The 27,072-nt window shown below is 37.9% G+C and overlaps 1 protein-coding gene and 1 long non-coding RNA gene across 3 annotated transcripts in view; one reads left to right on the forward strand and one right to left on the reverse strand.

The window, feature by feature from the left end:
• Positions 1–27,072, forward strand: part of LOC110302009 — a 78,807-nt gene that overhangs the window by 12,572 nt on the left and 39,163 nt on the right. The window lies entirely within an intron of this gene.
• The window catches only part of Iqch (IQ motif containing H), a 183,397-nt gene continuing 165,145 nt past the window's right edge, over positions 8,821–27,072 (reverse strand). Inside the window, exons 20-22 of one of the 2 annotated variants that reach the window (XM_021172751.2) lie at positions 16,204–16,265; positions 12,659–12,767; positions 8,821–9,341 (exon numbers count right to left, since the gene is read on the reverse strand). In XM_021172751.2, coding sequence (XP_021028410.1) covers positions 9,207–9,341; positions 12,659–12,767; positions 16,204–16,265 — 306 coding nt within the window. In that variant the 3' untranslated portion in view covers positions 8,821–9,206. The remainder of the gene's footprint in view (positions 9,342–12,658; positions 12,768–16,203; positions 16,266–27,072) is intronic. The other variant, XM_021172752.2, reaches the window with a different exon arrangement.

Raw genomic sequence — 27,072 nt, forward strand, 5'->3', positions numbered from 1 at the left:
ACAGAGAGAGACAGAGAGAGAGAGAGACTTTCAAACTTCCATCAGAAAAAATGTGTGCATTTTAACGAATGCAATACAAATTTAACTATTTGATAATCACAGCCCATTGGGTAATAGATGAGAAAGATTAAGAAGCTATACAATTACAAAAATAAGCTCAAAATATGTTTATCCATTGTTTCTAATAAATGAAAGAATAATGCCAGAAAGAGAAAACCCACCTTTTTCTGTGGCATGTAAAAGTATGCTAAAATGCTTTGATGATGGAAGCATAGGACCATCAAAGTCTCGAGCTGGAAGGAAACAAACACCAGCTACGTTTCCTACTTTATGAACTAGGAAACTCATGGCTAGAGAGGAGAAAGTACTGTTCGTTAATAAATAGATGGGACCAAAACCACACTAAGACATAACAAATCTAAAGCAGATGCTGTATATATTCCATACTACTTACAATTTGTGAACACCAGATCAACATTATTGTGTCCTTCAAAATCCGTGGGGAGTGGGGTCGTTTTCCTGTTAATTCAGTCTCTATTTGGGCAGGTATAACACAAAAGTCATGGTGTGGAATGAATTCTAGAAGGGAGTAAGAATGGTACACTTAGAACTAAAACAGTTTCCATAGTGCTGAGGAACTTGGCATTACTCTCTGGTAGCATCCTTAGCTGCTTGGAACTGGGTGATGGTGATAAGTTTCTCAGGCTGTCACCCATAGCTCATTATCACTTGAGATACTACACCTTTTATATGTTTGTATGCATTTCTGTGTAAACCTTTCCCATACAATTAGATTGTTTCATTTTTTTTCCATTAATGTCACACAGGTTCATTGTGCAACAGGAACAAACAAACAAACAAACAAACAGACAGACAAACCATGATCCCATCATTAAGAAGTAGCCATTGTTCCACCATTTCAGTGATTGTTCCTATAGCTTCAACACTGGCTTATGAGGTCTCAAACACTAACATTATCTGTAAAGCTCAAGGCTTCATCCTGTAGATTCCAGCTTCTTAAATTTTGAGTTGTAACCTCAAGTGAAGTTGTATAATGGAATATGGCGGTAGCAAACCTAAACCTTAATTCAGAATCAAGCATGGACTGGCCTGGGTTTCTGGCAGTGCTTGCTCATTGCATCTCACAGCCTCACTCCACTTTGGTTCTGAGCACAAGACACTGTCAAGCTATGGTGTGCCAGTTAATCCAGCCTGGAACATCCCTGCTCAGATTCAAGACTATTGTATGTTATAAGCTGTAGTATTTTTACTATGTGTGCAGAGTTTTCTGTTCTTGCAGAAACATAAGAGTTTAATTACTGAAAACAAAGACTTTTAGTGTCATCCTGTCATCTATCAAATGTAAGCATCAAATTAATATCTTTACATTAAATTGTGTTAAGAGTATTTGGTTTAAAAATAGTTTGAAGTAAAACATGTTTGAATTGCTTACTTAAATTTCATAAAAATCATTCAATAAATTTGGCTTGGCATTAGGACAGAATTTCCAACAATCTCTGAAATGTCCTAAATACACTTATGCCATTCAGTACTACAAATTTGTACAAAAATATTGACATAAAAGTATTTGCCTACTCTAAAAATTATTGAAGATGTATGCTTTGTAGTTCCAAATGTTAAGCTGATTCAATTCTTTATGTAAAAATAAGAAAATTTGTCTATCTCATTAGTGGGGAAATTTTCTTTCATCTTTAATAAATGGCAAAATTATATGCATATAAATTTAGCATAAGTTGTTGAGTTATCAGTAAGGTTTTTTTTTTAATTGACAGGCATATTTTATATACCTGTATGCCCAGAGCTATGTAAAAGTTCTTTGGGTGAAAAGGTGTTAGTAGTGGAAAGAGCTTAAGAAGCCCTGTTCTAGGTATTACTAGCGTTCCTTACAGTTGCTGGAGAAAGCTCAAGTTTGCTAAAAGAATTTACTTTTTATTTAGGTAAATACATGAAGCTAGAGCTCCTAACATCCTCCTCTGTGGGAAGCGAGGAGCTTGCATTCGTAAGTGAGCTTCACATGAAACAGCTCCTTCTTTCTTCTTGTTATTTTTCATCTCTTACTCTACTAAGCAGCTTTCTGCTTCCTATTTCATTTTCTTTTCATAATGCCCAGTTACCTCTTTAACAATCAAAATTGATCACAGTTGACATTGGACTCTTAACCCATTGCTGTAACTAGTACAATCCTGATTAAATATACCTGTATCCACTTTAACCAGTATGTGGTCTTATTTATCTTTAAGACTATTTACAGAGTATAGTTCAATGTTTCAAAGTATGCATTTATCCAAAAACCCATTTACATTTCAACCAGTGACTGTTGTCCCTTTATCACCCTCCCGCTTCCCCTTGCCCTAGTCCACCCCCAGGCAAGCATTTCCTGCAATTTCTGATTTCTAGAATGTTAAATATGTACACTCTTTCTGTCTGCAGTTGTTCATTCTATGGGAATAGAGATTCTTGTATGCCATCTTGTTTATCAGCACATCATTCTTTCTCATTGCTGAATAGTGTCCCATTGTGTCATATCATTCAGTGGTTATTTCTTCATGGGCAATGGGTTCTTTCCAGTTTTTATTTGGAAGTTCTAATAGACTTTTATTGCAAGTATTTCTATTAGCATGGGTTTTCTTTTTCTGTTGGGTAAATACCTACAAGTAGAATGGCTAAATTATGTGGTAGGCATAGTAACATATGGTTTCTAATAGTTACATAGAGGTCTTATGGGTTTCATATTTCCCATAAATGGAAATATGGAAATAATCCATATAAAGACTTGTTGAACATTTATACCATTCTTTTCAAGAATGGTATAAAATAAATCTTTTCAAGTAGTTTTTCACTACTCTTGCAAATTATTGGAGTTTGTTGTTTCATCCTTTCCTGCCTTCTTTTCTTGTATGTATGTATGCATGTATATATGAATGTATGGTGGCACAGAACACATGTATACATAGTGATAACTGCAGACATGAAGCAAAATTTACAGAGTGGCAAAGAAATGTTTTTGAGAAAATCCATTATTCAAAAACAAAATATAAAACCAGTGGTTGGGAAGATGACTCAGTCAGCAAAGTGCTTACCTTGAAGGCATGAAGGCCCAGACCCATGGATTTGTTGTTGTTTTTGTTTGTTTTGTTTTTAAAAACTCCAGTCACAGTGATTAGCCTTGTAATCCAGTGCTGGGAAAGCTGAGACAGGTGGTTATCAGAGGCCTACTGGCCAAGTATGTAGCCTAGCCTACCTGGGGAATTCCAGGCCAGTGAGACTATCTAACTTAAAAGGAAAGATAGACAGTACCTGAACAATGACACCCAGGGTTGACCTCTGGCCTTCACATTTGTATGCATACAAGAGTGCCTTCCCAATGCAAACACACAAAATGAAAAACTAAAACAAAACCTCCCAAATCTATTTAAAACATTAGTACCAAAGCTGTATTTTCCTGTGCTCTATTTAGGTCGTTTTTACCAACAGATTTGTAAACAGCAGGGACGTGCTTGTTATTTACTGTTTTGGTGTCTTCCCCTCATTTACATAAATACCCCAGAAACCAGCAGTTTAAAACTAATAAAAGCCAAGGCCCTCCATCAAGTGCAATAAAGTTTCACAACCATGAGTTAGATTGTTAGAGAGAAAAATAAACCTGTATATGTAGTTATGAAGGTTTTTCCCCCCTAGAAAGTGTATAATCACATTTCAAAGTTAGAACTTCCATTTGAAGTAGCAGTGTAATAATAATGCTTAAACATTTATGCAGAATGTTTCATCTTTGAAATACTCTCCCAACATTGCCTATTTAATCTCTGTGGCTTCCCTAAGGAGCAGGTATTAGCATCTGCCATTTATCTAGATGGAATATTGTGGAAGGTATAAGTAGACTAAAGAGAGGGAGAGCTATAACACAAGCTTCCTGGCCCTTATTAAGTCTGTGTTTCTTTGGGATGTAGCTCCAAGAAAATACAGCAGGTTTCAAAAAGTGATATAAAAATAGTGCACTTTACCTCAGGCTCTTAGATACAGTGCTGACTAATTTTGAGGCTTGTACCATAGAAGGAATGGTGTCTCGGTACATACTGTGCTGCTATAACAAAATACCCGATGATAGGTTCTTTATAGCAATGAGATGTATATTTGTTCCTCAGCTAATGGCTACAAAGTCCAAATGACATAATGCCAGCATCTTACTAGGGGCCCCTTGGTTGTATGACAGGAAGGGAAAGGGAAATAAACAGCTGTCTACAGAAGTCAAGCATGTATGGTACCCTTGTTTTGTAGCAGGCTTTTGTGAAAAATTAACCCCTTTCTTGGAGGACTGCATTAGCTTCTTCCAAGGGTGATGCCCTGTGACCTAGCTATCTTTCATCAGAGTCTGATCTTCCAGCTCTCAATACCGTTCCACCTGAAGACCAAGCTGTCTGCACACTAACACCATACAATGAAGGGGAGAGGATCCTCAGCACACTCTGTTTGCACTTGCAGTGGATTGAACCAAATGTTCTCTAGTAAGAAAAGCAAAGGCAGGCTCTGGCCATCCCCTCCTGAGCGTCCCAGTCTTGTCTGATCTGGAAGGTGAGCAGCCTGGTTAGCACTTGGAGGGGAACAGGAAAAGCAAATGCTTCCTCTCTCTGTTGCTCCACCACCACACGATCTCGCCAACTTAGAGTTTCCAAATAAGACACTGATTAGTGCATTTGAGGAATTGAACAAATGAGCTCTGCACAGTAAAGCTAGAAGAACAGTAAAATAAAACTAATGAACATTTATACTTTTGGAAATATAATTAATGTATGCTTGAGAAATTTTGAAAGATAAACATTTAAATGTTAAGATACTTATTACTTTCCCCACAGGGACAATGTGGGGAATTAATGAGATAACAAATGCAAAGAGCTTTGAGCTCTTTAGAAGAAAGGTGCCAGATGAAAACAAATGGTTATTAATTATTAAAGCTATCAGATGCTTACTAATACATTACTCATGATAGAAAGTATATTTTCACACTTGAAAAACAGGATGTTTATAGTTCTTAGGATGGCACAGATGAAATGACCCCTTTCCTTAGTCACTTACCATCTTGTCAGAAGTCCCTTCTACTTCTAGACCTCATACTCAGTTCTTAAATCTTCACATTGTGACTTCCCTATTTCCAAACTCCAACCCTTTCCTAGTGTCATTTCCCTACCAAAGTCTTACAGATCTCACACCTCAGGAGACCTCTGTTGACACCATTTTCTTTCTCTCTTATTTATTGGGTCACATAATTGTGATGTCTTAGGATGCTGCCAATTCACAAATATATTTTCTGTTATATTAATATTTATTGTAAGTGTCATACAAAAAAGTAATATATTAGAATTATATTAGAATAGCCATCAGAGAGACAAACTTATTGCTTTTGCAAAGGGAGGGGGGATGTGAGGTTGGGGGGATGATAATTGTCCTGGTCAGTGTTCTATTGCTGTGAAGAGACAAAGTGACCATGCAGCTCTTATTGAAGAAAGCATTTAATTGGATCTGGCTTACAGTTTTAGCAGTTTAGTCCATTATCATCATGTCAGGAAACATGGTGGCATGTAGGCAGATGCTAGAGCAGTATCTGAGGACTATATCCTGATCCATAGGCAGAGAGAGACAGAGACAGAGACAGAGACAGACAGACAGACCCTGGGCTTTTCATAGGCTTTTGAAACCTTAAAACCCTCCCCTAGTGACACACTTCCTCCAACAAGGCCACATTTCCTAATCCTTCCAATTAGTGCCAATCCTGGGTGCCCAAGCATTCAACTCCATGAGCCTGTGGAGGCCATTCTTTTAAAAAAAAATAGATATTTTCTTCATTTACATTTCAAATGCTATCCTGAAAGTCCCTTATACCCTCCCCACGCCCTCCTTCCCAACCCACCCACTCCTGCTTCCTGACCCTGGTATTCCCCTGTACTGGGGCATATGATCTTTGCAAGACCAAGGGCCTCTCCTCCCATTGATGGCCAATTAGGCCATCCTCTGCTGCAAATGCAACTGAGACACAGCTCTGGGGGGGGTACTGGTTAGTTCATATTGTTGATCCTCCTATAGGATTGCAGACCCCCTTAGCTCCTTGGGTACTTTCTCTACTTCCTTCATTAGGGGCCCTGTGTTCCATCCAGTAGAGGACTGTGAGCATCCACTTCTGTATTAGTCAGGCACTGGCATAGCCTCACAAGAGACACCTATATCAGGGTCCCTTCAGCAAAATCTTTCTGGCATATGCAATAGTGTCTGTGTTTGAGGCCACTCTTACTCAAACCACCACAAAACCCCATTGCTTCAGAATGACCATTCTCACTGTAAAGAAATTCACTGAGATGGAGAGTCGGGTACTGGGCAGGTACCTAAGTGATTTCCTTAATGTAGCTGTATAATGCTTTTGTTTGTGAGATAATTAGAATAAAGTGATTTTATTTAAAAATAAAGTTTGTTTGGCATGGTAGTACATGCCTTTACTCCTAGCACTTGGGATCTGAGGAGCAGATCTCAGTGAGTTTGAAGCCTGGTCTACATAGTGAGTTCTGGGCCAACAAGGGCTACATAGTGAAATTCTATCTCAAAATAAGTAAATACATAAATTAAAAAATTTATATTTATCACTTGAAAATGTTATACATGGATATAATGTATCTTGGCCACATATGCCCCTCCCCCAGGCCCTTGCTTCAGTCCTCCGAGGACTGCTTTAGCAAGCTGATTTTATTATCAAGACATGTGCATAAATTAACTTGTTTTCCTATATTTTAGGAAACACAGTAGAATTTGCTATAAAAGAAAGCAAACCTATTGTGTACTATGCAGCAGGTGACATTAAACTTTCTACTTTATACAAAATGCTAAAATTCATGGCCAAGAGGAGCAAATCTCACATTTATTTTCACTTCACTAAAGCATGGAGTGAAATAATAATCTTACTAAATCTTGCGGGTTTTTTTCTCCCATATGTAAGATGAGGGCAGTAGTAATAAGTGTCTGTACGGATTTGCTGGGAAGATGCAGTAGAATTACAGAGCTTCTAGTCTAGCTATTATCTAGCCCTACTGAATGCTCAGTAGGTGGCAAGTATAAGTAGCTGATGGGCAGGAGGCATGCCAGTGGACCGAATGGTTGTCTGATCTACTGGTATGAGTTGGGCAGTATATTAAAGAAGATACTCACCAATAATGCTCTCCTAAGGAGTGTATACACTTTGCTAGTGCAGATCTTTAGCATTAGCTAGAATAGCTAATAGCATATCTCTTACAGAATTAGCTCTACTGTTCAGCAGAAAAATGACACATTTTACTTTTACTGACACAGGCCAGTAAAAATTCAGCAGTTCACCCCCACTTGACAATGTTTGGGGATACTTTTGGACACCATACACACATTAGCACATGTTCAAATTGAATTTAGTTTGCTAGCTCCACAATATCTTTGTAACATATATGTACTGAAAGATAATGGACTATGCTTCTTTGCAAATATTCTGTAATTAAAGCATTTTACTAATTTAATCTGCTCCTCTGTCTTCTTCTACTTAATTACTTGACATGATTGTTTTAGTTTACAGATAGTTTTGCCTTTCATTTTGAAGTTGTAGGTGTTTAGTCAGAGAGCCTTCTTCCTATCACTGTAGGGTGGACCTGAATCTGAAAAGGCCTGAGTTTAGAATTAAGTGTTTTCTGTTGCTAAATGAGGATGTATGCAAAGAAGGCAAGTGGTATTGTTTGAGAAACCAATCATGTGGTTAAAAAACCTACAGGAGAGTGAGCTCCTACCCTGTTGCCAGCAGCTCCAGGCTCAGCAGTGCTAATCACAGTCCACACTCGGAACTTCCCTATGGCTTTAATGGTTTTGTGAGGAGGGCTTTGGCCATGTGAATGATCCACTGCTGTGCTGAACAAAACGGAGACAGTTTTCTTTTAAAGTCCAGAGCAGATGAGAGCCATAAGGAGACAGAGGGTTTCATTTACTCTCAGGACATGACTGTGCCAGTGAACTAATGAGTCTCCTGGACCTTATGTTGCTCTGGCTTCGATAGAAGAGTGACTCTATCGGGCATGTAGCACTTCCTATTTGTCAAGTGTTTGGACAATAGGCTTCTCGTATGGATTAGAGAGATCTGGCAAGAAAAAGAGGTCATCACTGTACCTAGCACAGACAAAAACCTGGCTAATTAATGTATTTCCTACAATGGCTAAACAAAAGCAGACACACAGAGAAATGTTAATTTTATCACAAAAACTCTTAGCCTGTGGCAGAAGCAGTTTTAAAATGATTGAAATTCCACAGGCCAAACAAAACAAAACACCCCCAAACACCTCATTTCCTAAATAATGTGTGTTATAGACATAAAGATTGTTCTTTAAAACTGTATGTGATTTTGGAGTTGCACCTTGCCTGTTTTATCCTTCAGTAAAGTTGGCAGATGGAGAAATGTTTTTAGACAGTTATGAAGCACAGGCTGAGAGTGGCAGCACAGCTTAACTTAGCTATTTGCCCTTTAAAAGATACCGTTGACTTCAATTGTAAAAATCCTACTGTTGTATCATGCAGAAAACTAGCAACAGGAATTCTCATTCCAGCAAAAGGCTCCAATTACATAGTCTTAAACTCAGAGCAGATACTGCCACCTAGACACACTCTGATGCCACAGTTAACTCCACATTGGCTTTTCCTACTGTGTGACAGTGAGAACAAGTAATAAGGGCTTGGTACAATGTAGAATGGATGATAGAGTCATTTAAAACTGATGTCATTTATTTTGGGAAAAGAAGACACTTGTGCTTTGACAAATAGTGGTCATTCTGGTTTACTCGGTGTTTTAAATGCAGAAGCTAAGTGGCTTTTGGAAGCAGAAGAAAACTTGTAAAATGCAAGAAAGCGAGAGTGACTCACACAGTCACGAATTTACGGAGAAGCGGATGCAGTAGTGGGCTTTTTTTTCCCCCTCTATGGCTACTGTGGGAGGAGGAAGGGGTTCTTAGCACTCACACTGAAAACACCGGTAGGTTTAAATTTAATGAGTAAAATAACGTTGCATAGTAAACAAGATTTTAAAGATTACATTACAATTTATTCTGATTTATCTCTTGGCAAACAAAGGAAACTAACTTCCCTGCTTTTATACTAATTGCAAAGCAAACTTCTTTCTTGCTCTAGACAGGTATCCAAAGTCAGACTGTTTCTGAGTGTATCTCAACAGGCTCATAAAGGGTATCTTCCTCCTCTTTGCGCTGCTTTTCTCTTACAAATATCATTTTATTTTCTTCTGTTACTCCTAAAATGGTTTCAATATCATTAATGGTAGTCTGTGGACAACAGTAAAAACAATATTTATTACTTTAAAGACTTCTTATAACATCCACCCCTCAAACATTTCTCCCTTTTCAGAGTTCAGTGCACTTTAGATCAATTCTACTCAAAGTGAGTTGCACACATTGGCACCCATCCCATCCATACATCACTGGTTGTTAGACTTGTAAGTTTAAAAAGGGAGCTAGAACTCAAATGTTTGTGTACTAGAATTTTATGAGTCTAATGATGAAATCATTAGGTTTCTATTTTACACACTTTTAGTTTTTTTTTTTTACTCCATTTTTCTAATCAATTTGGTATACCTAATAAAAAGCATTAATCCATCATAGGTTAGAAAACAAACAGATTCTTCGGTAGATAATTTGAGAAGTACTGGATAGAACACTTTAAACAGGGGGCTAGTAGGCTGAAAGAATTTACTTCATTGTTTTCTGGGAACAAAACTGACACCTTCCCATTTTCCTTTATGTGTGTTAAGGAATTGTCTACATAATATGAGACATTCCTTTGTAATATAGAATTCAGTAGGCATGAATACTGTGTATTCCATAGCACCTTTAGCACCCCAAATAGGAACCCTGTGCCCGTTAGCATCTCCTCCCTTTCGTCCCTTTTCCCAAGCTCCTGGCAACTACTAACTCATCTCCTGTCCATGGATTGGCTTGCTTTGCTCACTTCATATAATGGAATCATATAGGGCTTATCTTTCTGTGACTGGTTTCTTTCACGTAGCATAATAGCTTCAACATTCATCCATGTTGTAGTACATACTGTCAGCACTTCATTCATTCCTTCATAAAAAGGTTGAACAATATTCCACAATAGTCTATTATATGACTGTTTTCCATATAATAAAATGGAATTCACTATTTTCTCACTTGACATACATTTGGGTTGTTTATATTTTTAGTTATTATGAATCATGCTTTAAGGAACCTTAATGTACACATTTTTATATGAATATATATTCTTGGATAAGAATAGAATTATTAGATTATATGATAATTTTATATTTACTTTATTAAGGAATTACCAAACTCTTTTACAACAATATGTGAAGGTTCTAGTCCCCACCCATTTTTCCAAAATTCTTGCAAATGTTTGTTATTTCTTTTCTTTTTGATAATAGCCATTTTAGCTAGGTATTGTATGTTGCCATGGCTTTGATTTACATTCCATTAATGACTTATGATGTTTAACATTTATTCATACATTGGCCACACACACACACACACACACACTTTGAAGACATATCTATTTCAGTTCTTTGCTTGCATAAGCCTTTCTATTATTGTCTTATAAGAATATTTCTATATACCCTCGATACGACAAGCTTCTCAAATATATACTTTGCAAATGTTTTGCCATATTCTATATTTTCTTTGATAAATCCAAATAATTTGTTTTTACTTTAGCCACTTCTGCTTTAAGCCATGGCTAATACAAAGTCATAAAGTTGTACACATGTGTTTCCTTCTAAGTATTTGATGGTTTTAACTCTTAAATTTTGGTTGTTGACCCAACCTAAGTAATTTTTGGAAAGGGTATCTAAGAGAAGTCCAACATTATTATTTGTAGGTTTTGTTTGTTCCAGTACCTTATATTAATAAGACTATTTTTCTTCCACTGAATCACTTTAGTACTCTTAGAAATTAATTGATCATAAAGTATGGGTTTATTTCTGTTATTCCCATTTCATCCTATTATGCATAAGTACATAAATAGTTTACTTAGCTTTGGAGCCAACTTTGGAGGCTGAAAGTCCAAGATTGGATACCTTTATCAATATAGCCTTTACCCCCTTAGCTTCATCAGAGCAGATGGCACCATGGGAACTCACGCAAAAGGAAGCGATTATATAGTGAGTCAGGAAGCCCAGAAAGTGGGGAGAGGCCAATCTTATGCTTTTGCAAGGACTAAATAGCATTCTTTGAGAACTGCATCTATGTCTTCTAAACAGGATTCCCCAATGAATTCCCTACTAGTTCATACCACCTCTCATAATGGGCAACTAAAGACCAAGCTTCTACCACATGAGCCACTGGAATATACATTCAAATTGAATCAAACCATCGCAGATTGCTTGGGAACTGAGCAATGGTGAAACACTGGGCCTTGCATAGGGAGACACATTTGTGGACCCCACTGTCCCAACCCAAAGATTCTGGTTTTGTTAATTTGTGTAGAGCCCAGGAATCTGTTGTCTCGGAAAGATGAGAGTCTAGTGTAGACTCTGGTAAAGAAACACAAATGGCTTTGCAAAATTAGCGACTCTTAAGTTCAAATTGACTTTGACTATTACTTGGTTTCAAAAAAAAAAAAAGAGATACTGGTAGTCAGTAGTTAGAAAGGGTGGGCTTGTCCTTGCACTTTGCAGTGTGAAAGCTCAGAAGCACCAGTTTGCTCTAATTTGATCATTTTAGAGAAAATAAATTATTAATTAATTAATTCCTGTCAAATTCTCAGTCATGGTGTACAAAAACCAGTGGTCAGTGTCTTAGATCTTAAATCATTTTGAAGAGTGACACATTGTAATTAAAGGGGCTAAACCCTAACTTAAGTAAAAAAAAATGTAGTTTTACTTGAGATTTCTATTTAAGAGAAAAACAACATGTGATTTTCCATTTGAGTCCTTAGATATATGTGATTCATTTAAACAAGGCAGAGGCCTAGGCTGGGAGTTGTATCAGGACAGGCCATCAGCTCTTTTCAGCAGTTGTCTTCTGCATTCTAGAACTTGGGAGATTTTGGATCTTTAGAGGCCACATGGAGACTTAAAAGGGTTGATGGTGAAGGACCACCTCACTGTGGAGAAATGGGGTGGGTGGATATCCCACATGGATGCTAGGGTTTTTTTTTTTTTTTTTCTGCTTCTCGTTAACACACACTGTTCTTGGGTCTGGGAGTCTGGTTTTAGAAGCGAGGCTCCCCTGGAATCACTAAGCAGACATGCACTATGTGAAGTACAAGTAAGTGCATAATAAATTAGTTACAGTCTAGAGTTTTGGTTCCATTGTGACGTTTCAGTTTCACCTCCAACATCAGAGAGCCCTGTTGTCTCATGAGCCTGGCTTTCAAAATGGCAGCGAGTTAAAGCAAGTCTACTATATTTCAAAGAAAAAGTTTCAAACTATTAAATTTAACTAACGGGTTCAGTTGGAACCTTACAAAATTGACCCTGCTCATTGTAAAATATGTACTGCTTATAAGAAAAAAAGAGATGGTTTAGCACTTGTTTACAATACAGCATGAGGTATTTTCAGCCCTTGTATAGAAATTAACCAGGATCGTTAGTTAATTAACACCTCACCTTAAAATTGGTCTCGCCTTGCATATCAGGTGCTGATATTTCTTGATGGATGATGAAGAGATTGCGAGCAAAGGTCATGAGGACCCCCTGGAGATCCACACCGATTGTTCTGTTAATGATATCCAAACAAATGAGTTTACCAGCGATTCTCCTCACATGCTTAAAAACAATCGCCCTCTCATTTGTGTGGCTGGTGATGGAATTTAATGAGTATTTTCAATCTCACAAGGTGGCAATCTTCAGGGAGATATGAAAGATGAGACTCCATTTTAACTTGTCAACAGAAAGGATTTGTGTAATAAATATTTTTTATTAATCAACTTAGCAGAATATAGCAATAGGTTCAGTCATTTCTAGTAAAAGGCTACTACTAAGTTAGGACAGCAGTGCTGACTTTGAAAAGAATCATTGCTAAATGTTGTACATTTAGCATCTCTGGTTTCTGGAAGCATGCTTGAGTTTTATTTTCTATTTCACGTGAACAAGTAATTTCTGCTACTTGTGAGTAGCTCATGTTCAAGACACATGTTCCCATTCATGAACAGCTGCTGTTATTCTATACCATTTATACCAAGGCCAGAGAACATGTCAGACAAGTAGATTATTGTGTGCTTTAATGTGAGAAAATTCAGAGAGCTTTCTAGCTATTTTTTAGACCTTATCAAAGGGAAAGCAAAACTGGTTAAGTGTATGGATTGTTATTATTATTATTATTATTACATAGAGTCTCATTATATAGCCCTGGCTGGACTAGAACTCACAGAGATCTGCCTACCATGGCCAGGGATTAAAGGCATGTACCACGATGCCTGGCATGAGTGGATTAATTTTTAATAAGTGTTACTTCCTAAGGGAGATAACACTTAAAGGAGATGAACCTTAGGTCAACTGCAAAAATGAAGATATTGGAGGAGACTACATCTATAGTCATCACTGAAAACAAGCCCTAAAACCAAAGCCTCAGGTTCCTAAAACTGGAGTTCAGATGTTTTTGTTTTTGCTGTTTGTTTGTTTGTTTGTTCTGTCTTGCCACTGGCTAACTTTGTGGAAGCTACTTAACTCTGGGTCTTCATCTCCTTTTTCTACCAATGAATGACTTGAACTAAAACAGTGATTCTGAGCTTTTTGAGTTACATTCCCCAAATACAAGGACAGGCCTACCCCTTCTATGAACAACCATTAGAAAATACATTTCTTATAAGAAGTCAAATAAGCCTGGAGTAGTTTCACATGCCTTTCATCCTGACACTGGGAGGCAGAGACAGACAGATCTCTGAGTTCCAGGCTGGCCTGGTCATGTTACATAGTGGGTTCTACAAACAAAGAAATAAATCACATCAAAATCAACTCCAGACTGAGTAATTTTTAAAAGTTATTTGTATTTTCTTACCAGAATTAGTGTAAGACCCTGGGTTCTTAGGGCAACAGATTGCAAGCCAAGATCTGGGGTTGGGCAGCTGAGAATGTGTGTCTTCACTAAGCTTCTTAGCAGTTTTCATGTATACATGAGATCCATTTTAAAAACTATAGGTATGTGTGTGAATGTATGATATTTTGTCTAAAATAGTTAAATGCCTTCTTTGAAATTTTGAGAATTTTCTCCATATTCCCCTTCCTTGGAATTTCTCCTTTATCTGTATCTTCCAGATACTACTTAGAATAAATGGAGTTGTGGTGAAGTTATTTCAGGAAAGCCAGACCACATGTCTCCTCTTGAAGTGTCTCCCATTTTTCCTCAAAGGGTGGCTGACTGGTGCTCTATACCTGGCATGACATGATTTCAGTAATGCCAAACAAAGCCCAGCCATCTCCTAAAAAGCCTTTATTAAAGTCCTGGAGAAAATTAAGGATTATCTTTTTTCTGTATAATTGTATAAAAGGAGACCATCATCTGGACACTTCCTTCTAAATACCCTATCCTTAACTGTCTGTTAGCTTAATGCAATTCCTTTTGTGTAGCTGTCAGTCTACCCCTTCATTCAGGTAGACACAAGTGAAAATTCAAGGGCATCTTCAATTGTGTCTAATATTCAGAAAAAGTAAATCAGCAATTCTTACAAACAATTATGTATCTTAATGCACGAAAGTCCAATAACCATAACATAACTAGGTTCTATCTGCAAAGATGCCACTTACTATAACTTTAGTGAACAAGATATATGGTGAGGATCACTGGATAGATAGAGATCTGCTTTGGGACCCAGGCAAGTCACATCTCTCCTCTAAGCCTATTTCTGACCTATAACAATTAACAAGTTCCATCCTGCTCTAACATTCTCTAGCTCCTGATTGTAGTAAGGGATGAGAAAATGAAGGGGCATACAACATAGCAGAAAAGGCAGAGAATCTGAAGTCTGTGTCAGTGGTGCCTTTTCAGTAGAATGTGTGTCTAGCAGTGACTTTCTAGGAAGTACACTGATAGGACCATTTCTGCAGCTGAAGCTGGGATGCAGGTCAAGACCCCCTCCCCCCTTATGCTTTTCAGATTGTCTGTGGTTGAAATTTTCCTAATGATGTGAGCTGGTTGCCTCAGATGACCTGTTTCTACCCACCTGAATCCTAGGTCTGGGTTTGGCCTGCCACCTTGTCCTGTGTGCATGAGGGCTTATCTAGTTGTAGCCTGAGGGCACCTTGCCCTTTGTAATTCATCGTTCATGCCAGCTGGTGGACAGTGAGAGTGCATATCTCTGTGTTCTGATTTTTAGTTCTTGTATGTTCCTGAACTTTTGTACTTGGAGCTTGCATCTCTCCCATTTAATTAGATTCCTACTTGGAAAATACTAATTTTTAAAATTAGCTTGCCAACATCAAATCCAATTGGCCACTTTGTTTGCCTGGTCACAGAAATTGCCTTTTTTCATTGCTTCTGCCCTAGGAACACACTGGCACATCTGTAGAATGTAAACATCAGGGTTAGTGTTCAGAGCAAGGAGGCAGCTGAAGGATAGGATATCACTGGGAAGCAGAAGGCAGCTCCTTTCTTAGCCCCTGCTAGATATAAATACCAGGGCAAATGAAATGAATGCATGTTTGTGCTGCAGCCACATTCTATCTCCGAAGGGGAAGAAAGAGCATTTCCACATGCAGAAGCATCAATAGGGGTGAATGGCTTTGCCATGAGGACTCTGTTCAGCATACACATTCTCTGAGAAGATTGCATCCAGACACAAACTGGCTCCAGCCCTACTTTTTGGAAGAACATCTGCCCAGGTCACCGGATTATTATTCTAAGTAAGCCAGAATGACAACTTGCTTTTCACAACTGGATCATCTGAACTAGCTCCCTATGAATAAGATCTGAGCCTTATATGTGTGTAAGCTTATGTTAAATGTAGATTCCTACCTCATAATTGTGGATAACTAGATTTAGAAACTTGACACCAACATCTACAGGCACTTTGTAAAGTACTTGAGGCTCTAAATAAAATAAGATAGACTTCTGATAAATAAGCATGCTGAGTAAAATTCAAGAGAAGAGCCCATCTTATTGGTTGATAAAGACATTTTAAAGCTTATTACAACTTATAGACATACTTCATACTTACAACATGCCCAACTTGTATCTCTTCAGAGATTCATATAATATAAAAACAGTTCCTTGTCTGTCCTGTAAGGTTTCAGTGAGAAGAAAACAAATAGCTTATTTATATAGGAAACAAAGACCATATAGTGTAACACAGGTAACAAGATTGATAAGAATTGAAATCTAGAGCTTCCATTAAGTACCATATAAAGGGGCTGCCCCCAGAAAAGGGAGACAGTATGCTCTAGTGTGGTACTTTTATTTAGTATGTTTCTTACAACGCTTAAATTAGAATTTTCTATTGCATCTGTTAAGACAGGATCTTCACAGACATTATCTAAGCTCAGAATTCTTGGACTTTGCCTTTTAGGTCCTTCTTAGCTGATTTATTACATCAAAAATTGAAAAACAGGTATACACACATATACATATATATAGAGAGAGACAGAGGTGTGTTTGTGTGTCTATGTGTGTGTGTGTAAAAGAATTTGAGGGTGAGGGAGATAGCTCAAGTGGTTAAGTGCCTATTTTACAAGCATGAAAATCAAAGGTTTATATCAAGAACTCACATATTATAAAAGCTGGTTGAAGGGGCACATTAATGACCCTAGCATTGGTATAGAGGCAAGTTAATCCCTGGGACTTGCTGGCTAAGCAGCCTGCCTAGCCTAATTGGTGAGCTCCAGGTTAGTGAGAAACTGAGGAATGACAGACAAAGTTGTCTGTCCTCTGACCATCACAGGCACATAGCCGCACATGTATGTGTAGTACCTGTATGCACACACATGAACATGTGTGCACATATATACACAAACGAATCTGAGTTTCAGTGTATAGCATACCCTACTGCTTTATCACATAGATTTTATAGCTCTGTAAATGATGGTTTAAAATACTATCTGTGTTGGTTTGAAGGAGAATGGTCCCCATAGGCTCATATGTTTGAATGTTTGGTTCTAAGATTTTGGAACTCTTTTGGGAAGGATTAGGAAGTATGGCCTTGTTGGGGGAGCTATGTTACCAGGGATAGAGGGATAGGATTTGAGCTCTCTCTCTCTCTCTCTCTCTCTCTCTCTCCTCTCTCTCTCTCTCTCTCTCTCTCTCTCTCTCTCTCTCTCTCTCTCTCTCTCTCTCTCTCTCTTCTTCCGGCATGTGGATCAGATCTAAACTCTCAGCTACTGCTCCCAGCACCATACCTGCCCACTGCTGTGCTTCCCTCTATGGTGGTCATGGACTCACTCTCTCAAACTGTAAGCAAGCCCTCAATTAAATATTTTCTTTTGTAAGTGTTGCCTTGGTCATGGTATCTCTTTGTAGCAATAGAACAGTAACTAAGGAAGAAAAGAAGTTGGTACCAGTGAGTGGTGTATTGCAGTGGCAGGCCTTATCATGTGGGTTGTTGGAAGAATGTGGACTTTGGGACTTTAGATAAGGAAAATTGTTGAATGCCATAAATAGGGCTTAACAGCCATCCTAATAAGAATGTGGAAGACAGTAGGGCTGAGAGAAATGTGAACTGTGGAGGCCCAGCTTAAGAGGTTTTGGGGGGAACAAAGTTAGTAACTGAGCTAGAGACCTCTTATGATGTTTTGGTTAAAAAAAAAGGCTTCTTTCTGCCCTTGTTACACACACACACACACACACACACACACACACACACACACTAAAAAGAAAGAAGGAAAGAGAGAGGAAGGACCAAGCAACAGAACAGTAATTAAGACAAATAGTTTAAATTGAAGTTTAGCTTTTAATGACTGTAACATTCAAAAGTTTAGTGCAAAACTTGAGAGAAGGATGGCTCAGTGGTTAAGAGTACACACTGTTCTTGCAGAAAATCTTAATTCTGTTTGCACCACTCACATCAGGTACTCACAACTGTCTAGGGACCCAAGGGCCATCCTCTATCTTGTGAGGGCACCCACACCAGGAATATATGCTACCCCCCAAAACATATCTACAAACGAATACACATACCCAAAATTACTAGACTCCTGGGAACACAAACACACATAATTAGAAGTAAAGCTAAGAACTCAGCTTAGCTCTTTTGGACTAGCCCTCTCAGCCTTCTCTTCTAGCCTGTCTCCATTCCTGTCTGTCATCTGTCGGCTCATCATAGAAGCACTTCACAGCCACAACATTTTTCTGAGATCCAGAGAATGCAACAACAACCAAAGTATAGAACATCTAACCAACAAAGACTAGATACAGACACCAAGACACCTTAAACATCATAACTTGAGATACAAAGATAGCAGTGCAAAACACAAACTTGAAGAGCCAAGACAATATGCCTTCTCTATAAGTCTTTAACCCTAATGCAGTAGACCCTGAGAAATGCAATATTTGTGAAACACAAGTCAAAGACTTTAAGATAGCAATTATGAATATGTTCAAGGACCTTAAAGAGGATATGAATAAATCCCTTAATGAAGTCTGTGAAAACAAACAGTTCAATGAAATAATGAAAGTAAAACAGAAAAAAATGGACTCATTAAAGAAAACCCAAACTGAAAAAAAAAAAACTGTAAATGAGAATTGTAGGATGTCAAACAAAACCCTCAGTGGTAAGCCTTACCAGCAGATTATGAGACAGAAGAAAGAGTGTTGAAGGTAAGGTTAAAAAAAATTATATAGCTCTACTAAAAAAAAAGTTGGGGCTGGAGAGATGGCTCAGTGGTTAAGAGCACTGACTGCTTTTACAGAGGTCCTGAGTTCAATTCCCAGCAACCATATGATGGCTCACAACCATCTGTAATGGGATCCAGTGCCCTCTTCTGGTGTGTCTAAGAGAGCAACAGTGTACTCATACACATAAAATAAATAAATCTTAAAAAAAGAAAGTTAAACCTAAAAGACAGTCTAGGCACAAAACATTCAGGAAATATGGGACACTATGAAAAGACAAAATCTATGCATTATAAGGATAAAGGATGAAGAAATCCAAGACATGGAAACTATTTCTTAAAGTACATAGAAAAATTCCCTAGTCTACAGAAGGAGGTACCTATAAGGTAAAAGAAGTATATAGAACAGCAAAATGACAGGACCAGAGAAGAAATTCCCCAAACTGGAAAACTTACATCAGTGACTGTTTTGACATATATAACATACCAAAGTTAAATTAAGATCAATTTAGCAATGTAAACAGACCCATAGCCCCTAAATGAAACAAAGTAGTAATTAAAAGTTTCCCAATCAAAACAAACAAACAAATCAATGAACAACTCCAAGGCCAGACATATTTATTGCAGCATTCTCCCAAATCTTCAAAGGAGAATTAATGCCAATACCTCTCAAATTATTTCACAAAATATAAACTGAAGGCACCTTTCCTAATTCTTTTTTTTTAATATTTTTTTATTACGTATTTTCCTCAATTACATTTCCAATGCTATCCCAAAAGTCCCCCATACCCTCCCCCCCCCTTCCCTACCCACCCATTCCCATTTTTTTGCTCCTGGCATTTCCCTATACAGGGGCATATAAAGTTTGTGTGTCCAATGGGCCTCTCTTTCCACTGATGGCCGACNAGGCCATCTTCTGATTCATATGCAGGTAGAGACACAAGCTCAGGGGGGGAGGGGGTACTGGTTAGTTCATATTGTTGTTCCACCTATAGGATTGCAGATCCCTTTAGCTCCTAGGTTACTTTCTCTAGCTCCTCCATTGGGGGCCCTGTGATCCATCCAATAGCTGACTGTGAGCATCCACTTCTGTGTTTGCTAGGCCCCGGCATAGTCTCACAAGAGAGAGCTATATCTGGGTCCTTTCAGCAAAATCTTGCTAGTGTATGCAATGGTGTCAGCATTTGGAAGCTGATTATGGGATGGATCCCCGGATATGGTAGTCTCTAGATGGTCCATCTTTTCGTCTCAGCTCCAAACTTTGTCTCTGTAACTCCTTCCATGGGTGTTTGTTCCCAATTCTAAGAAGGGGCAAAGTGTCCACACTTTGGTCTTCGTTCTTCTTGAGTTTCATGTGTTTAGCAAATTGTATCTTATATCTTGTGTATTCTAAGTTTGTGGGCTAATATCCATTTATCAGTGAGTACATATTGTGTGAGTTCTTTTGTGATTGGGTTACCTCAGTCAGGATGATGCCCTCCAGGTCCATCCATTTGCCTAGGAATTTCATAAATTCATTCTTTTTAATAGCTGAGTAGTACTCCATTGTGTAAATGTACCACATTTTTTGTATCCATTCCTCTGTTGAGGGGCATCTGGGTTCTTTCCAGCCTCTGGCTATTATAAATAAGGCTGCTATGAACATAGTGGAGCATGTGTCCTTCTTACCGGTTGGAATATCTTCTGGATATATGCCCAGGAGAGGTATTGTGGGATTCTCTGGTAGTTATTGTTCTGATACCAAAACCATACAAAGACCCAACAATAAAAGAAAATTATAAACCAATATTCCATATGAATATGGATACAAAAATTCTCAATAAAATACTTTCAAACTCAATCCAAGAACACATTAAAAAATTGCTCACCGTGATGCTTCATTCCAGAGATGCAGGACTGGTTCAACATATATAAATTAAACAGACTGAACAATGAAAACCAGATGATTATCTCATTAGATTTAGAAAAAGGCCTTTGACAAAATCCAACATCTCTCCATTATAAAAGTCCTGGAGAAACTAGGGTAGAAGGGGCACACCTCAGTAAGGACAGTTTACAGTAAGCCCATAGCCAACATCAACTTAAGCAGGGGGAGACTTGAAGTATTTCCACTACAATCCGAGCAAGACAAGGAGGGATGACCTACTTCCTCAATATGGTACTCAAGGCTTAGCTAGAATACAGGTGAAGGCCCTCAAGGGATACAAATAGGAAAGGAAGAAGTCAAAATATTTTTATTTGCAGGTAAAATGATTTTTATACAAAAGACCTGAAAACTCCACCAGAAAACATCTACCTCTGATAAACACTTTGAGCAAGGTAGCAAGATACAAAATTAACACACAAAAGCCAGTAGCCTTCAATATACAAATAATAGACTGAGAAAGAAATCAGGGAAACAGTACCTTTCAAAATAGTCCCACCAAAACAACAACAAAAAACCTCAGGGATAGTTCTAACCAAGCAAATGAAAGTCTTGTATAATAAAACCTTTAAGATATTAAAGAAATTGAAAGACACCAGAAGATGGGAAGATCTGCCACCCTCATGGCTATACAATTAATACAGTGAAAATAGCCATCCTACCAACAGCAATCTATAGATTCAACACAATCCCCATAAAATTTCAATACAATTCTTTACAGAAATTGAAAGGATAAATTTTATATTCATATGTAAATACAAAATGCCATAATAGCTAAAACAATTCTGAATAATAAGCGAACAGCTGGAGGTATCACCATCCCAGATCTCGAGTTGTACTATAGCTATAATAATAAAAACAGCATGGTTACTGATATTTTAAACACACGTGTTCATCGATGGACTAGAATTGAAGACCCAGATCATACATCAACACACAAGATTTTTGACAAGTAAAAAAAATACACATTAGAGAAAAGACAGCATCTTCAACAAATGGTTCTGGCTTATGGCTGCATTAGAAGAATGCAAATATTTATCATCTTGTACAAAACTCAAATCCAAGTGGACCAAAAACATCATCATAAGACCATATGCCCTGAATGTGGTTAAAAGATAAAGTGGGGAATAGGGTTGAATTTATCAGCAAAGAAAGATAGTTTCTGAACATAGCATGGGTAGGATAGGTTGTAAGACCAACAATTAATAAATGGAACCTCATCAAGCTGTATGACAAAGGACAAGATCATTTGCAGCCTACAGAATGGGAAAAGATCTTTCCTAATCATATGTAGGCTTAATGTTTTATACACTGTGTAAAGTTTACTCTTGTGTTATTCAAATGCTGATTTCTCCAACCTCATAGCTTGTTTCAATCCAGATATGGCATTGTAACGCATTTCCTGTGTCATGTCAAGTTTATGTAAATAATTCTTACCATTTATTTTCTACTTTGTCAATAAATGCTAATCACCCAGTGGCTGGGCAGAATAGAGAATAGGGAGGGACATGCATCCATCAGAGGAAGGAGAGGAGGAGAGAGGAGATTCAGATCAGCAGGGAGGATGGAGGAATTGGAGCTGTAAAGAAGGGGTCCGAAGGACTAGATCAATAATAATATGCAAGTATTGTGTGATGGGGCTGGGAGGTAGCCAGATTAGCATAGAAAGTTAAGGTAGATCATTAAACTGCTCAGCTATTGAGATGCAGTTTTAAGTAAATCTTAATATTTATGTATTTGGTTTTTGAGGACTGGCATAAAGTAAAGAAATACAAACATTGGATTAATTCAGTTTACATTTATAAGAATACTTCATTTACAATCATATACCTGATAGAGGCTTTATCTAAAATGTAAAGAATTTTTTAAAAACCTGAAAAAAAAAAAAAAAAAAAAAAAAAAAAACCAAATAACCCAATATAAAAATGGAGTTCAGAACTAAGTAAAAGTTCTCAAAAGGTGAGACACAATGGCTGAGAAACACTTATAGAAATGTTCAACATCCTTGATCATCAGGGAAATGCAAATTAAAGCTACTTTGAGATTTTCTCTTATACCAGTCAGAATGGCCAAAGTGAGTAAACCAAATGATAACATATGCTAGTGAGAAAGGGGAGGAGGGAACAATTATTCATTCCTAGTGGGAGTGCAAACTTGTACAGCCACTATAGAAATCAGTGTGGTAGTTCCTTATGATGTTGGGAATTGGTCTACGTCCAAATGCAGGTATATACTCTTGAGCATATACCCAAAGAATTCTACATGCTACTAAAGAGACATTTGCTGTGACTCTGAAGAACCCTCACTAATACACTTGCTCAATCATGTTTATTGCTATTATATTCATAATAGCCAGAAACTAGGAAACAGCTTAGATGTTCATCAACTCATGAAAGCATAATGAAAATATAGCACATTTACACAATGGAATATTAGTCATCTGTTAATAAAAATGAAATTATGAAATTCACAAGATAAATAGATGAAGCTAGAAAAATATTGTGACTGAGATACCTCAGATTTTAAAACACAAATATGCTATGTATTCTCATATACGCAGATGTTAGCTTTTAAGCCTTTGATAGGCGTGCTATAATCTGTTTAACCGCAGGAGTTATAGAGTAAGGGGCAAGGGGAGAATCTACTAAGGAAGGAGAAAAAGAATATGTAGTTATAGAGAGACAGTGGGAGACTGGAACAGAAGAATTAAACAGTGTGAGGGAGAGAAGAGAAAGGTAAAGAAAGATATGAAAAGGGTCAATTGACACTAAAGGCCATGTGGAAAGCCATATGAAAACCTACTACTGTAGAAGCTTCCTAAAATATATACATAGATAAGAAGAACCTAAATGGAGTCACAAAGTAATAGGTGAAGACAACGCCCCAATTAAACTCTTATGCTACCAAGTAAAACCTCCAGTGCCTGGAATAGGTTACATTGGCCACAGGTAGCCCATGGAAACTTCCAAACATCACAGGCTATTGCCAGGACTATTGGTTTACTACAACCTGACAGTGAGGTCCTATTGCGGAAGACAACACTACATATGTCATCAAACATGGAGAAGTCAAGCTGGTACCTAACGAGAAGCTTCACCCCAGCTAACGTTTCTACTGCATACTACTGGAGGAGAGAAGTCATAGCTCTCAGCTACAATCCCTGTGAACTATAGCAGTGACCTATCCACAAAATATACTGGCAAAATAATGGCACAGATGTTATGGGAGTAAACCAATCACTTTCTGATTCCAGTCCATGAAATGGAACTGATTCTAGTAAAATGGCCAAGAACCTGAGTCTAGATAGGTCATATGCTTAGGAAGACCACTAAAGGAATTCCACTAAAGGAATATACAATGACTCCTGGGAACATACTGATATATCTACAGAACTGTGCCTTACTATGCCATTATCAGAGAAGCATCTTGCAGTGGGTGGGAACTAAACAAGGGACCTACAAATGGACAATGTGACAGACTTGGAGCCAGTCAATCCTAAATGTGTCTTCCTCAAAGCCCTCCCCCTAATATCTCAGGGAGCTATGTGGAAGAGGAGGAGGGGAAGGTCTTAAGAGCCAGAGGCGTTGAATGACACCAATGAAGCACACAACTGGAGTAATGTACATATGAACTTAAGAGACTGGCAGCAAGCATATGGCCTGCACAGGTCATGCTAGACAGGGTCCCAACACCAGGAAAGGCAAGTGGACATCCATCCCTAACTAAGAAGGTATCTGCAATTGATAGCAGCTGGCAAAGGAAACATTTCCAAAGGAATGGAACTGGGTATATTAACCACATCTTGGTAGAGGCCCCATTCCCAGGACTAGATGGTCAATGTAAAATGAACTTTATACTTTATAGACTTTTTGTCTTATTTTGCTTAGTTTAGGCACTTTTGTCTTATCAGTCTTTGTTGTTTTGTTCAAGACAGGGTTTCTCTGTGTAATAAATAGCCTTGGTTGTCCTGGACTCACTTTGTAGACTAGACTGGCCTCGAACTTATGTAGGTCTCTGCCTCTCGAGTTCCGGGATTAAAGGCATGTGCCACCATGCCTGGCTGTCTGTCTTATCAGTCCTTTGTTTGTCTATTTTGATTTTCATTTTTGTGGGGGTTTTGGTGTTTGTTTGCTCGTTTTTAGTATGTTTATTTTTCTTTTGTTTTTGTCTGCTTTTTTTGTTTTGTTTTTTGTTTTTTGTTTTTTTGAACAGGGTTTCTCTGTATAGCCCTGGCTGTCCTGGAACTAACTTTGTAGATCAGGCTGGCCTCGAACTAAGAAATCCACCTGCCTCTGCCTCCTGAGTGCTGGGATTAAAGGTGTGTGCCACCACGCCTGGCTTTTTGTCTGCTTTTTAAAGAGAGATAGAAATGGGAACACAATGTTGGGTGGGTAGGAAAGTGGGGCGACTGGGAAGGGGAAAAGCATGGTCAAAATATATTGCATAAAATGTCTTTCAATAAAAAGGTAAATCAATTTAAAAATGTTTAGTGCAAACATGTAAATATGAAATACAAATCAAAATGACCCTGAGATTCCACCTTATACCAGTCAGAATGGCTAAGATCAAAACCTCAGGTGACAACACATGTTGGAGAAGATGAGGAGAAAGAGGAACACTCCTCCATTGTTGGTGGGATTGCATACTGATACAACCACTCTGGAAATCAATCTGGAGGTTCCTCAGAAAATTGGAAATAGATCTACCTGAAGACCCAACTATACCACTCCTGGGAATATACCCAAAAGATGACCCACCATGCCACAGAAGCACGTGTTCCTCTATGTTCATAGCAGCCTTATTTGTGATAGCCAGAAGCTGGAAACAACCTAGATGTCCCACGACAGAAGAATGGATACAGAAAATGTGGTTCATTTACACAATGGAATGCTACTCAGCTATTAAGAATGAGGACATCTTGACTTTTGCAGGCAAATGGATGGAACTAAAAAATATTATCCTGAGTGAGGTAACTCAGACGCAAAAGAACATCCATGGTATGTACTCACTAATATCTCAATAGTTTTATGCTGATTATGTTGAGATAAAATATTTTAATACATTGGATTTATGTGTATATATTAAAATAAATATATTGCCTTGCCTACTTTTTCACATTTAAAAACTACAGTGAGGCAAATAATGTAAATGATCTCTGTGGCTCACATATTTTACTGGACAATTCTAGGGCTCTATTATTATTAACATGAGTATAGCAAATCACTTCAAATCAGTGGTTTTTACTTCAGAATTTTATTTCTCCTTTTTGTTCAAATAAGTCCATGTCACCTAGCATGTAATACCCAATCAGAAATGTTCATAGACTTCTCAATCCAAGGTTTTATGGGGTATTTATTGATGTTTATCCTTTTTTCTGGGAATTAATACTTAGGCAACAGAGCTTGTCTTCCATGCTTTAAAAGATTGATTTAATCATTGTTTACCTTTTGTGGGTCCTATTTATCAACCATCAGTCCTACTAAGCAGCAATCAGACAGAAGATGGTTTGTTTTGTTCTTATCTATTTTGAAGATTTTATTTTTCTTTTGATCTTCAAAACTAAAAGAGGTTCCCAGGTGTGGTTATTCTTAATGTATCTTTATCATTTGCAGCTGTTTGTGGAATGTGTAATTTGATATAATTCACCACTTTTGGAAAATTATGTCAGTATTTATTTTAAAAGTTTCCTCCCCTCTTGATATACTAAATATATGCATGCTATAGCCTTTTGTTCCACTTTCCACATATCTCCAGTCCCTTTCTGTGTGAGAACTGACACCCTAGGCTATCCTCTGAGGTGCCCCGGCACTTACTGGTGTGTACACACACAGCATAAAGCAACTGCACAGCTCCAGTGTCACTCCGATACACTCACTGCATCCGCACTTCTCTCTTCACACGGCCAGGGGTTTGCTATTTGTTTTCTTGTTTCTGTGCTCCTCTCATTCTCTCAATTGTCGTTGTCTTAGGCCTGTCAGACTTTAGTAGGAGAGCGATAACCTTTGTCTGTTTTTATTGAGTTAATCTTTCTTTATTAAAACATTTGCTAGACTCTATGATCTTTGCTGCACTCATACTATGAGATCCATTCAGAGGTTTTAGTAATTCGTTGTATTCATAAATTTAATTTGATCGTTATTACAAGGCTGAATTTTACTCGTTTGTATTTGGTGTATTTCGCCCATGTGTAAAGTTCAAGGAAAACTCTGTGGTGTTTGTTGTCTCCTTCCACAGTTCCAAGGGTCAGGAGATCAAACTCAAGCTGTCAGGCCTGTGTGGCATGCACCAGTTGAGCCATCTTGCCAGCCCCTTTCAATATATTTTTATACCTCCTTTTAGA

Source organism: Mus caroli, chromosome 9, assembly GCF_900094665.2.
Source record: "Mus caroli chromosome 9, CAROLI_EIJ_v1.1, whole genome shotgun sequence".
Lineage (NCBI taxonomy): Eukaryota > Metazoa > Chordata > Mammalia > Rodentia > Muridae > Mus > Mus caroli.